Source organism: Hyperoodon ampullatus (assembly GCF_949752795.1).
Source record: "Hyperoodon ampullatus genome assembly, chromosome: 6".
NCBI lineage: Eukaryota > Metazoa > Chordata > Mammalia > Artiodactyla > Ziphiidae > Hyperoodon > Hyperoodon ampullatus.
Window position 1 is genome coordinate 80,623,035 of NC_136919.1, and position 14,983 is coordinate 80,638,017.

The window sequence follows — 14,983 nt, forward strand, 5'->3', positions numbered from 1 at the left end:
AAGCAGGCCTTGACATTCTAAATGCTGAATTACTTCTTAAAAATATAAAGAACTTTTTATTCTCCAAGAGCGAGAGAAATTCATCAGTCTATTGAAGTTCTCATGTAGGATTAGGAGAAATTCTCCTACTAAATATATTTTAAGAGGACAGTGGGAGATAAAAAAAAATGCCATGTACCATTTAGATCCCTTATGTCTCATTTATTCTGTATGCCAGGTATCTTAGTAATCAGTCTCTGTATTTCCAGCAATTGTCTCAGATAGTGTTCTGACTGGCTTAGCTGGGACCATGTGCATAACTGGACACCAATCCCCAAGCCCAGGAAGATAAAAACTCTGACTAGACTTGGATTAATGCCCATCCCTAAAGTTAGAAGAAGTGCATGGGTTCCCATTTTCCCAAACCATATGGAGTGAGAGTGGAGAAAAGCTGGTTCCTCAAACACATGCTAAGCTGGAAAAATGAAACAATGACCAATAACATGTGACCAGAAACTTAGAAGTCAGTTCCAACCTGAAGATGCAAATATTTTATGTTTAGAAATATGACAGGTAGAATGATACTGGGAAATGTACCAGTGCACAAATTAGCAATCCTGGATTTTAGTCGTGATGCTGCCACTAACTAGCTGTGTCATAGCAGCCATCCCACTTAACATCTCTGAGCCTCAGTATCTTCAGCTACATAATGATAGGTGTGGGTTAGATCCTTTTCACTTATAACCCCATCTATGGAGGTATAGAAGGACTTTGTTTCTAGAGGGAGGAGCTTGACTTTGCAGTCTTTTTTTTCCTTTTTGGCTGCATTGGGTCTTCGTTGCTGCGCACGGGCTTTCTCTAGTTGCAGCGAGCGGGGGTAACTCTTCGCTGCAGTGCACGGGCTTCTCATTATGGTGGCTTCTCATTGCGGAGCGTGGGCTCTAGGCGCGTGGGCTTCAGTAGTTGCATCACGCGGGCTCGGTAGTTGTGGCGCACAGGCTTAGTTGCTGTGCGGCATGTGGGATCCTCCCAGACCAGGGATCGAACCCATGTCCCCTGAATTGGTAGGTGGATTCTTAACCACTGCACCACCAGGGAAGTCCCTGCAGTCATTTTATTCTGACTTCTTCCTCTAATCTATGGCAAACAATCTGTTACAACCTAAAAATCCCTGGAAAGTTAATTGAAATGTGGATGACTTACAGAAATGTAATTTCATTGCTTCCCTTTTACCCACTAGGTATAATCATGTCATAGCTGCCTACATTTCTATGCTTCTAAAGCACCTTATAAACCAGGAGAACATCAGATGGGTCTTTTATAAGCCCAGCAAAACCACTCTCTTTCTTTAAGTTGCACCATCTACCTTATGGGAAAATCCTACCCAGTTTTCCTCCTCCAGAATGCAACTCAAAATGATTGGAGAAAATGAAGTGATACCGCAACAATGGAGAGAATATCCTACAATCCTTTAATATCCTCTGCATAGTCATTTTCCGCCTATTCTTGCAGTTTGAGATCACAGGATTCTTGACAACCTAATAGCACTTCATGTCAATAAAGTCGAGACTACCTTATGTTTGTTGTTGTGCAGAACATGCAGTTATCCAGCGGCAGGTTGTAGCTAAACATTTTCACCTACCCCAGCCCTTTCTGCCCGAGAGAGACTATGACAGACGTCTCAGTTTCAATTATATTAACTGGCCCGGAATTTGCAAGTTTTGGAGATTTTACCTTTCAGAATGCTGGATGCTATAAATCTTATTTGGAGGAGACTTTTTGGCTCTTTAATAGTGACCACTCTGCTTCCAATTATTATTATTTTTTTGGATGAAAGATCTAGAAATTTCCATAGTGTCCCACCTCCATCACCATTCAGAATTTCTTTTGAAGCTTCTGTCCACCATTTAGATATGAAGGGATTTGTGATCAGATTCTCAGGCCCTGAGAGAGCGCTCTGTGGGATGGAGAGGTGGCGCTCTCCAACCTGCTCCTTCCATTCTTACACTGTCCCCACCTACCCTGCTCTCTGCTCTGCTTAGTGTTAGAAACACTAAGAGAACAAAGAAGAATTAGGAGGTCAGCCTTCTGAAGGGAAGACAAGCATCCCTTTGGGGGTGATGGTATGGGGTAGTCATTCCAGTGGCATTGAGCCCTGTATCCCTTACCTGCACCCCTTCCCCATGCAGAATTAACTCCATGCAGCTCCCCTTTGACATTCCTGGCCAATATGGAGGAGCAATGTCCCCGGGCCTCTGTGCGTAAGCACCACCTTCCTTCCTCCTTTCCACCCTTTCCCCAGCAGTGAACTACTGTTCTTTGCCATTGCTGCTTCACTGGCACCTCTGACTTGAAAAGTACAGTGAGATCAAGAACGATTAAGGATGTGAGAGTGCTGCCTAGGAGGCTGGAGTAATAAAATCAGAAGATTTCAGCATAATCTTTGCACCATCGCACCTTACCTCTCTGAACCTGAGCAAGTCAGTAAATCTCTTAAAAGTGAAGATTTCTTATGTATCCAGTGGGATGACAGTTCCTTCCCAGCTCACCTCAGGAGAGGTTACAAGAATCAAATACAATAATGTGCCATATAAAATGCAACAGTACCACTAATGATTTCATGGCCAACTTTTATGAATCATGGACTATGGGCTGTTCGTTACTTACATGGATTCATTCTCACAACCCTCTGAAGTTTTCACTATTACATCCCGATTTCACTCATGAGATGAAGAAAGTGAAACTTAGAGTGGTTATTTTACTCAGAGTAGCACAATTACTCACATCAGGTTTAAGAGCTGGCTCTTTGAAGCATGTCTGCGTGATGCTGAAGTCAGCTTTCTTGTGCAAAATTTCTATGGTATTTCTTACAAGGATTAGCATGCCTGCCTGTGGTAAGGAGGGTGCATTTCTGATCTGCTTTTGTGATTCTTCTCCACCTGCAGCCTGTGCAATGAGCAGTGGCTCTGGTTGGTTCTCTTTTGGCCTCCATCCTCTGATCACCGGTGTTCATATCTTTCCATTATCCCCAGATTTAGGACAGGAGAGAGCAAATGGCAAAGTCCAGTTGTGGTAAATCCAACATATATGTTTTACATGTAAAAACCATTTTGTGAAGTGTAACCAAAGCTTGCAAAAGACCAGGGTGCTAAGCACCCTGCTGGATGGAGGAATGTAAAATAAAAGCACAATGTCAAATCTCAGGCTACCATTTCTCAGTCCAGGGTGTGAAGCAAGCAAGTAAACAAAGGGTTACAGTTGAGAACAATGCATTCTAGGTGAGAGATTCACTGACTGATTAACTATAGGACAGATAGGAGAGCCAACTAACTAGAAAAGTGGTTGAGAAAAGTGTGTGGGAGGGAAGACTTCTGGATTGAGGTGACCACTGATTTAAGTCTTAAACAATCACCCAAGTTATCATTATAATATAATACAGTTATTCCTCCCTCTTCAGTGTCTGTGCCTACAATCTCCCTGGGCTTTCATTTCTTATTTCTCCAAATCTTCCATTGATTTTTTCCTTTAGCCATAATTTAACTATTAAAAACCTTAAATCTAAAGATTTCTTCTTCCGTCCTTTTTCCTTGAGACTTGATTTGCCTTAAAACTGGCACATCCCTTGTTGTTGGAGTAGATGAGTCCTAATAAAATTCTTTTATCTTTAAAAATCAGCTGAGAGTAGCTTAAAAGTCTTGAAATGTTATAGACGTACCATAATCACTTCACTTGGCCTAAGAAGACCTTGAACGCCAGACCATTGCTTTGACCATCATTGGGCAAAGAAATATTGGGGTAACTTTTTGGCTGGTAGGGCCAATGAATGAGAGAGATGACAGCTTCCCTAATGTGCTAATAATATTCCGTAATTTGTGATTGCTTGACTGGGCCTAATGCCTAGTTATTATGGTATATTGGTTCAGAATGAGGGGGGATTAAGTAGTTAGACTGCCTGGCTTTGAATCTTCATACTACTACTTACTAGGTGTCTACTTTTTTCAATTTAGTTAAATTTTCTGAGTTTCAGTTTTCTCAACTACAAAATGAGGAAAGTAGTACTGGTCTCATATGACTGTTGAGAGGAGGAAGTGAGATAATTTTCTGAGGGCACTTAGAATAGTGCCTGGTGTGAACAGAGTGTTCTGTGAGGGATGCTGTATTCTGTGATGTTCCGTGATGTTCCTTGGTGTTCCATGGTGTCCCGTGGTGTTCTGTGGTATCCAGTGGTGTTTTCTGGTGTCTGGTGCTCTGGTATTCTGTGATATTCTGTGGTGTCTCGGTGTTCTGTTGTGTCTGTGGTGCTCTCTGATGTTCTGTGGTGTCCTGTGATGTTTTGTGGTACCTGTGGTGTTCTGTGGTGTGTGTGGTGCACTGTGGTGTTCCATGATATTCTGTGGTGTCTCAGTGTTCTGTGGTGTCCTGTAGTGTTTTGGTGTTCTGTGGTGTCTGTGGTATTCTCAGGTGTCTTGTGATGTTCTGTGGTGTCCAGTGGTGTTCTGTGGTGTACTCTGATGTTCTGTGGTCTCTGTGGTGTTCTGTGATATTCTGTGGTGTCTCGGTGTTCTGTGGTATTCCATGGTATTCAGTGGTGTTCCTGGTGTTCTGTGTTGTTCAGTGGTATTTTGTGGTGTTCTGTGGTGTTCAGTGGTCCTGTGTGTGCTGTGGTGCTCTGTGACATTCTGTGGTGTCCTGGTGTTCTGTGGTGTCCTGTGGTGTGTGTGATGTTCTGAGGTGTTCTGTGGTGTCTGTGGTGTTCTGTCTTCTTCTGTAGTATTCTGTGATGTTCTGTGGTGTCCTGAGATGTTCTGTGGTGTTCCACGGTATTCTGTGGTGTTCCTGGTGTTCTGTGGTATTCAGTGGTCCTGTGGTGTGCTGTGGTGTTCTGTGATACTCTGTGATGTCTGTGGTGTTCTGTGATGTTCCATGGTGTCCTGTGGTGTTCCGTGGCAGCTGCTCCTGTCACTCTGCAGGGTAGGTCTGGAGAGCTGCTGGGTGCTGTGGTTGTCTTAGCCTAATTCAGCAACTGTGGGGAGAAAGAGACAGGCTCAAGTGGAGACAACCCACCTTCTTCTGGGTGGGGGAGCAGCTGGAGTGGACCAGTCTTTTGGGCAATGTGAGGACCAGCACGTCAAAAGTCCTGAGGGAGAAGCCCCATGTTTTCTACCATAGCCTTTCTGGGGAGGAATCATGAGTGGAGATGTGTGAAGAAGACACAGGAGGTTGACAATCTCCTGATCTATTGTGCTTGCCTAAGAACCGAAGTCACATGCTCTCATATGGGGGTCCTGCTCTGTATTCTTCAAGGCTTTGTTTCATTTCTAACATGGGTACGGGAAGATGTGTCCCTTCTGTTTTCTCAAATGTAACTCAGAACTTCAGAGGAGATTCAACTACATCTCTAGAAGTAGAAAAATGGAATATTCTATGTTTCTGCCAACAGATCCTCCTCCTGTTCTCCTGCCTTTTCATTGTCATTCTGTATTCACACTTGGATGGGGCACAATAAGACACTTCAACTCTACTCAGAAGTTATTACAGAAAAAAAAAATAACCCCCCCTTTAGAGACATGTATCTTAAAACTTGCCAAGACAATTCCCATTAGAAGTGGTAAAATTCAATCATATATTTTACACAATTATAATTCAATACACACAATAACTTGGATAAATCTCCAGAGAATTGGGCTGGTTGGAAAAAAAAAAGCCAATCCCCAAAGACTGCATACTGTATGATTCTTGAAATGGCAAATTATAGAAATGGAGGACAGATTGCTAGGGGTTAAGGGAGAGGTGAAGGTGGGAGGGACATGGGTGTGACAATAAAAAACAACATAAGGGATCCACAAGATGACGAAAATGTTCCTTATCTTGGCTGTAATGGCATCAATGTTCTGGTTGTGATATTGTATTAGAATTTTGCAAGATGTTACCATTGGGGAAAAGTACATGTGATCTCTTTCTACTATTTCTTACAACTACATGTAAATCTACAATTATTTAAAAATGAAAAGTTTAATTGAAAAAATCTCAATGAATTTACCATTCATTTTAAGATTTCTCTTTGTTACATTTTTATGACTTAAGTTGGAATGCAAGGTTTCCATGATCTTGCCCCAAACTGCCTGTCTAGCTTTATCTCCCAACCAAGCAGGACTTCACTTTCCTGCTTCATCTGCACTTGTTCGGGTCCTCCTCTGTGTCAGGCTGGGTCAGATGCTGTCTATTCCACAAAAGTCACTCCAGGGAGAGACCATTTTCCTCCCTCTAAACAACTGCAGATTTTTTGCTATCAATCTTAGTATATTTTGTACATTCTTTTATTTCCATGATTTTGTGTATATTTCTCATTTCCTCTATCAGATGTAAGCATTGAGTGAGTAGGATCTTTCACTTTTATTTGAAGCAAATAACCTCTTAAGTCACTAGAATTGTTTTTTCACAGAACAAGGACTTAATACCCATTATTTCTTTTGCAGTCCTTAGTTATATTGTACACAATAGACGTCCAATAACTGTTAAATCAATAAATGTGCCAAATTTTTGTTTTTGTAACTAAATCGAGGCCCTTTGCTGTGTGATTGAAACTAAGTTGTATTATTTGAAGACTTATTAAAAAGCTATCATTTAGAGTTTTTCCTTTTATAGACAAAAGGAATAAATTCCAATAAATAAAATACATGCAAACAAAATGTAACAATGGGTATTATATAGCTTCATTTTTTTAGACACAAAGAATAAAATATAAAAAATAAAATAAAATGATGGATGCTACATATTTAATCAAGTATCAATTAAACATCTACAGTGCCACATGGGACCCAGGCAGTAGCACAGAACTAGGAGTTAGAATACAGAGGGCATTAGCCAGACTCTGCCAATGGTAATTTAGTGACCTTTCAAGTGTCTCGATTTTTCCATGCCTCTGTGAAATGAAGTTATTGGGCTAGAAGAACACTAGGTTCTTTTCTAACTCTGACATTCTGTGGTTACATGAATTTGGGATGACTGAACATTGAACACAAATGCTAAGTCATGTGCTTTTAAGTCCACTAATCCTTCTCATTGAATTCATAGGGGCTGAGTCTCTGAATCAATCACTGGGTAACCACTGTCATTGTGGGCTCCTGTGTGGTAGTCTGAAACCAGTCTCTTCTGTTTGTCTTTGCTTAGTCCCACTGTCCCTGACTATTAGCTTAAAGATTAATCATGATGACTGGCAACTCAGGGATGAGAGGCAGTTGAGTTCATTTAATTAGAACTAATTCCACTTTGAAATTAAATATATTCACATTTTCAAACTCAGCTTTAGAGCCAAGTTTTTGTTCACATTCTTCTCCATCCTCTTCTGACTTTGATGGTAAATTTTAACCTTTATATGAAGGGAATGATTTTTTTTTTTTAATTTGGTTGCGCTGGGTCTTAGTTGCAGCAGGCGGGCTCCTTAGTTGCGGCTCACCGGTTCCTTGGTTGTGGCATGCGAACTCTTAGCTGTGGCACGTATGTGGGATCTAGTTCCCTGACCAGGGATCAAACACAGGCCCCCTGCATTGGGAGCACAGAATCTTAACCACTGCGCAGTCTGGGAAGTCCCGGGAATTATTTTTTTTTTTAATGATGGAAGGGATTGGCAAATCACAATTATGGGGTCCTAAATGAGATTAGTTTAGCATCTAGGTCACTGGAAGACCGAGAAAGAGAGCGTAGGGAAAATACAAAGTCAAGATCAAGAGAAAGATACTTTCTTTGCTGTCTAAAGACACTATTATTTTTGTTGACATCGTTATTATTAATCTAAGCTATCAGTAGATTAGTAATGTGTTCGGCACCTGTTACATCCTAGGAACCCTGCAAACATTTTACAAACATTATTTCATTTAATAGAATAAAGCAATTAGGTAAGTACCGTTATTGATTCTTTTTACAGATAAAGAAACTGCAGTTTAGAGAGGTTGGGTATCTTGTCCCAAATCTTAAGGCCAGTGAGTGCAGAACAGGGATTTGAAACCAGATTGCTGGGGTCCAAGGGCCATGTGATTATGTAGAACATTATATTTCTTCCCAAATATCAGTAGCCACCACTATCTCTTGAATGATTGCTAAATGAGAAAGGTTTAACAATTGACCTAGGATAATACCACTAGTGAGAAATGGAACCAGAATTTAGAACCTTTTTTACTCCAAAGGTCAAGATCTTTATATCCCCATTGTACTTTGAAAGGAAAGTCATTTAATATACTTCTATGTGGTTAGGGATTTGTAACTAGTTCAAATTGAAGTACCTCCCCAGATGTCATCAGAATGTAGGCAATCTGTTATTAAGAAAAAACATTCAAATAAGTAAGCTAGGAAATAAAATGAAAAAGTGCAATGTTGCAATAGTACAGACAAGGGACAGTCACTAATATCCTCAGGGGAACATATAGCTTTTCTTCAAAATTGTCCAAGAAAGAAGGTATATTTTCTAGTTTATAAATATCCTTGTCAGTTTGTCATGGAGGATGGTAATTAATAATCAGATCTTGAAGTATTTATTCTTTAGCACTATTCAACCTGCTTTTCTCTGATTCTTGTTAACTCAATAACTTTGAGTTTTGTGTGTCCTTTAGGATTCCCTCCAGGCCAACAACACAACCTGACTGAATATTAGGTGTGTGTACGAGGTATAAAGCCATTGTCAAGGAATAGCAAAACAAAAGGAAGCTATGGTAAGTAAATGCAATGCATGATCCTGAATTAAGTTTTGGATCATGGGGGGAAAACGCCATAAAGGACATTAGTGGGACAGTTAGAGAAAATTATATGTGGACTGTATATTAGATACTAGTATCTTGTCAATGTTAAATTTCCTGAAATAGATAATTATATTGTGGCTTTGTGAAAGAATTACATTATTTCTAGAAAAAGATACTGAAATATTTTGTGGTAAAGGGACATGATGGCTAAGAGTTATTCTTAAAAGTTTGTCTCAAGAAAAAGTGAATCTATATAGAGAATTAGAATGAAAAAGTCAATGTCGGAAAATATTAAAAATTATTAAAATTATTAAAAATTATTAGCCATTAAAAAGAATGAAATAATGCCATTTTTAGCAACATGGATGGACCTGGAGATTATCATACTGAGTGAAGTAAGTCAGACAGAGAAAGACAAATATCATATAATGTCACTTATATGTGGAATCTAAAAAAAAAAAATACAAATGAACTTTTTTACAAAACAGAAACAGACTCACAGACTTAGAGAACAAACTTATGGTTACCAGGGGGGAGGGATACATTGAGAGTTTGGGATTGATACATACACAGGGCTATATTTAAAATAGATAACCAATAAGGACCTACTGTAAAAAAAATTTTTTTTAATTAGTGAATAAAAGATATGTGAGAGTTCTTTGTGTTGCTGTAGCAGCTCCTCCAAAAGTTTGAAATTATTTTAAAATAAAAAGTTTAAAAAAATAGTTGGCAGCCTAATCAGATTTGTAAAATGTATTTTTCAAGGCCTGATGAATCTTTAAGTGACTCGACAAAAAATTTAAAAATGTAAAATCCTGAAACTCTAGTGAAATCATTTCAGGATAGTGCCATGTCAGCCTCCTCTGAACTTTTCTATAATACTCAGAGATGTCCATTAAAACACAACTAAACAAAACAAAAGAAAACTAAACTAAATGCTTGTGAAACTAGTTGGCACATGACACTAAAGTAAATGTGCAAAAAAACATTGCAATACCTTTACCATAGATATTCTACTAGGCAATAAAGTTGTCTTTCTAGGGATTTTTGAATTATCCTAAGTGTTTTTAGATGTTAATGGATGTGACTATTCTCCCCTGGAATAAAACCACCACCCAGAATCTAAAGACTGATTTAAAGACATGGTCTAGAGCAATCTCAATCACCCCTGGTAATTTTGTGGCCTTGCCTTCAGAGAGAGATGCCATCTCTTCTCCCCTACAGGATGTCAAAGGGATAACCGAGCTATTTCCCTCTCATTTGTATCTTGACTCAGGATGATATCTTCCAGACTACCACAGTCCCAGCATGTTACAAGAGTGGGCTTCCATGCCCTCCTGGTAGTCACTGAATTTTGGTATCCAGGGAATTTAGCTATTTTCTCTAATTCTCCTTCCTATATATTCTCTCAATATAAAAAAGGGAAGCCTCAAATCCATTTCCAGAGAGCATTAAAAAAAACCCCAAGGTGAACCAGCAAATGAAAGTCTAATTGGGAACTTATGCTTCATGTGAAAATGTAACCTAGGTTTTTGATATACCCTGCAAAAGTCACCAAAAGATAAGAGTTTCATTGATGGTACTTGCACACTTCTAAAAGTCCAAGTCAAATTAGATACTCAAAAAATTACATGCATTGCCCAGGGAAAGGTGTCTTTGGGGTCCATTATTTCCTCCTGAATTATGTGAAGAAATGACTAAAATTTCCCACTTTGAGTTAACTCTATTTTTAGCTGACCACAAGAATTTAAGAAAAATATTTTCTTGCTATTTCTCATTGGTTATTTCAAAATAAACCCAGAAACATGTATCCTAAAAAATGGAAAAAAAAAAAAGATGCTAGACATTTGAGAATCCATATCTGACCTCTGATATTGACCTCTGATATTGCCTCTGCCTAAACAGTTACCTCCAACTTTGGTGTTCCTAGAGATGAAAATACTTCTGTCAGGTGGTTTGAGGACAATGATATCACATTTACAACTGCAGAACTGAATTCTTTATGATAAAATTCCTTATTGTACTTCCTGTAGTCATGGGCTAATAAGATACCCTTTAACTTTTCAAGGTTTTAAGAATTATTGCCAGTATGGCTTTAGAAATCAGAGGAGAAGGAACACAAATAATGTCTAGAGGGTCAGGATGAGCCAATATTAAACAGATTTTTTGTTGTTGTTTAATCCTGTAATGTCTTATTTATACCAGGAAGATTTAATTTTCAAATAATTAAACTTGCTTCTGGCTTTTGTCTTGTTTTGTGTTCATCCCTCTTTGTTCTACATTTAAAAATGTTCTGGTGGGTTGCCATTACAATATTAACTTGTCTACCTATTTATTTATGCATGGTTTTAAACAGATCTTTTCATAATGTAGACACTGTCTGGTTTTTGGAAAACACAACCTTCCTCTGTATTTGGCTTTTTTCCCTTCTCAGTGTCCTAACATCTTTCAGTTCTCCTTAGACTTTAATTCTTCCTGTTTTCAAAATGGTCATTATGTCCCAAATTGTATAAGATAGTTCAGATGGCAAATTTTATAGGCCCATACAAGTTAGAGAAGCTCTTGCAATTGGGGGTGAAATTATTTCAGGTCTAAGAAGCTAATAAATTTCATTCGTTCACACATTGTTGCACTTGATTATGACAGCTATTAGAATGTCCTAGTAACAGTGTCACTAACTAATCTGTTAATGTAAAATGACAAACTTAATCATTTATATAAAATCTGAATCTGAAAAAAAATGTTATCCTAAAGATTGCTAGGCTTAAATTTTAAGCTGCTGAACTAACGGTTTTAGAATATGTATAGTAGTATATAAAAAACATTATACTTGGGCTTAAGTCACTTCCCACATGGGAGCACAGCAAGAAGAGGCTCTTTGTCTAGGGCACAAATATGTAAATATGGTCCAGTTAGTTTTACAGATGACATTTTCCCAGCTGCTTCCCTTTGATCCCCAGATCTCTGCTCAGAACACTCAGCGCTACCTCGTTGCATAGAACAGCATCTTCCAATGTGGGTTTCTTAATGTTAACTGGTATTAAATGAGGGTGAGGGGAAGGCAAGGCCTCTGGTTAAACAAATTTTGGGGAAAAAAACTATTAAACAAAACTAAACAGTCTTTAGGACTTCTCAGAACTTAGACTATGCCAATGTGCAATCTGCAACTCCAACAGGGGAAAATATTATATAGAATTTTTTTTGATGGAACATGTCCAGAGGGAATATTTTGTAGGACTTCTTTCCTCTTTATTCACTGCAAATCTGCTCATCATTAAGGTTCATATCCAGTCAAATTTCCTTCATGAGGCCATTCCCAAGTCTGTCAGTTACTGGTATCACTACCCTTTGGCATATTACTATAATCTTATGGTTCTTCGAATTCTCATTTCCATCATATGCGCCATCATTTCTTTTCAGACAGTGTCTTTGTTCTCCACATATTAAAGCATTTTGGATAATGGACCATTCACTAGTCACCTATTTTCTACAACACCTACCATAGTGCCCAGAACTTTATAGGAACTCAGTAAATGCTTGCTGAAGGACTGAAGCCATCTATCTCAAATGTTTGCTATTGATTGCAATAATTCCTCCAGAAAATAAAATTTGTTTCTTTACCTATTTGAGAATAAGTATATTAGACTTTTATTTTTAAATATATCTTTATGCTCAATTTAACACTGCTTTTGAGTGACAGGGAGAGTAAATCACCATAACCAAGACTCTATTTAAAAAATTCACACTGAACAAGAATCATGCAAGGTTGTTTTTATTAAGCTTTATGTTTAGATTACACCTAAGTATTTCAGGCATTACTTCATTTGACAAGCAGACATGACATTCTAGGAAACATTTCAACAAACTCCAAGGACTTCACAACTATGGGGAACAGAGCACATCTAGTCTGCAGTTAACAGGTATGGTAAGTACTTCAAGGGGTGGTCAAGGGAAAGAAGCTAAATGATAACTGGTCCTCTTTCATAAAATGTTTATCCTAGACAAGTAGCTACAAAGAAAAGCACATGACTGTTACAGAGCTAGAGAGATCTTGCATCCAAATCCATCATTTTCATTACAGGTAGGACTTGGGTGTCACATATCAGAAGGCAGATGATTCCTTCAGAATAAGCTACATATCAAGTTTTCTATGTGTAGTATTAATGCTAATATGATTAGCTCATGTTTAAAAAATGAAAGAAAGAACAATTTTGCATTTAAAACCCACTATGATATATCAGCCACTGAAGGAGGTGCTTAGCCATTGAGGAGTCATCTCTGCACTCTTGTAGTTTATGAGTTCTTCTGAGAAATTTTGATTGTGACCGTCTTGACCTCTGTGTATTCATGGAGACCATATTCTCCACTAGAGAGAGGGGGGAAAATGAACAGAATTTAGCAGAGCAGTACAAATATACTATGGTCAATGATAGTCGAAGTTTGTTCCTGCTTATCTGGCTAGGGACAATGGAAAATATTTTCTGTGTACAGAAGCATTTCAAATAGTAGCTAGCCAACTGTAAGATATCTGGTCTTATATAAATCCCCTTGTGGGAAATTTTTTAAAATAATTTTTTTGCATTTTTAAATGATCATGTACCCTCAGTAGACTTTCAAAGAAATTGTTCAGTTTTAAATTTTTTTCTGCTTGACTATAAAAGGGCTCAACACACACACACACACACACAAATCAGCCCAACAAGAATTTTATCATATCTAGCTTAGGTTCAAATAAATAAGATGGCTATATTACTAGAGGAAAAGTAGTAATTTATAATCACTTGAGTAGTGTAGAACAACTATAAATTCAAGTATAGCTCAGTTTAGTGTATTTACCATGTCCAATTGGTCCAGAAATGAAGAAGGGGCTAAAAATGACCAGGCTTCTATTTTCACTCTGACTGGCCCTAATATGGCTTAAAACAAAATATTTTCTAGCTGTAGTTTTAATATCTTTTTCTCTAGATTCTTGGCAAAAACAAAAACAAAAACCCCCCAAAACCAAAAAAACAAAAATCTGACCTTAACTGTTAACAACTTTTTATTTGGGGGTGGGGTTTTGTTTTGTTTTGTTTTAAGAGGGGGAGAGGGTTCATTGGCCTAAAATTCAGGGCTTTTGGGCTTTTTGTGGTTGTTGGATTTTTCTATTTATGCAACCCCTGCCATTTGCTTATATAACTCTTAAATTCAACCCAAATGATCAGGAATTAACTTGAGTCAATCAATTAAAATCCTTGTATCTTGTTATCAGGTTTATTGAGACCTCCTATCAGTTTTGGAAACTGACTGTGATTTACCCTTCATTAAAGAGATAACTAAAAAGATTAGGCTAAATTATTCTCTATATTGTTTTGATGAAAGGATTAAATTACATGTACATAAGAGTACTCTTAAAATCATAACACTCATGCACATGTAGGTTTACAGAGGAAAAAGATCTTGATCTTTTTCTACCCCTCTCCTTTGGTGAGGTAGACAGGTATGTAGAAGACATCTTTTTCTCCTGGGTAATCTAATCCTCTTACACTGCTTATTTTCTTGGGCCATTAAGCTTCTGAAAATACCTTCTAAAAGCTTCAATGAGCATGTTCTTCAAAGTAATTAAAGGGTTTAGCCTCAGTTGTCTGAAACCCATTAAAGGATAATATTTTAGTAAGTATTTTATCTCACAAAGTTAGATATATTAACCCATGATTTTTGCCAATAGGCTTTCCATTGTATTTTGGGTTACATGGACACTTGAAACTCTCAGGAGAGTACAAAGTGTGATAATTGTCTTACTCAAGCTGAAATAAGCCCTGCTTCTTAGTGTTCCGATGTATACAAATTCCTATGTCTATGATACAACACAAAAACATCTTTATATTTCTGTTTATATCACTAGCCTATGAGTTATTGGTTCTGTGCTTCTAAAATTGTCAACGTACCAGTCACCTGGGACCTGATGCAAATGCTGATTCTGTTTCAGCAGGTCTGGGGATAGGTCTGAGACTCTGCATTTCCAACATACTTTTATGTGATACCCATGCTTCTCATCCAGGGTCCACACTGGAGTAATAAGATGCTAGTAACAAGTTACACCTGTTTTTCACTCTGTATCCAGAAATGAGCCTGGCACTAATTAAGTAGGCACAGGAAATGTTTGCTGAACTGGTTTGGCAAATATAATCAAGCAAAAACTACTCACGTTAGCCCACCAGTTTACACCACTTTATTTCTCCCCATTTCTGAAGGGGACAGGAAGAAAGAAATATCTTGGGAGGTGTTGAGAG

General features: G+C 38.1%; 1 protein-coding gene across 1 annotated transcript in view; it reads right to left on the minus strand.

Moving 5' to 3' along the window:
- Window positions 1-13,004: 13,004 nt before the first annotated feature.
- The window catches only part of ALDH1A1 (aldehyde dehydrogenase 1 family member A1), a gene marked incomplete at both ends in the record, with an annotated part of 54,235 nt that continues 52,256 nt past the window's right edge, over window positions 13,005-14,983 (minus strand). The window contains one exon of the mRNA XM_079707168.1: window positions 13,005-13,077. Coding sequence (XP_079563294.1) covers window positions 13,005-13,077 — 73 coding nt within the window. The remainder of the gene's footprint in view (window positions 13,078-14,983) is intronic.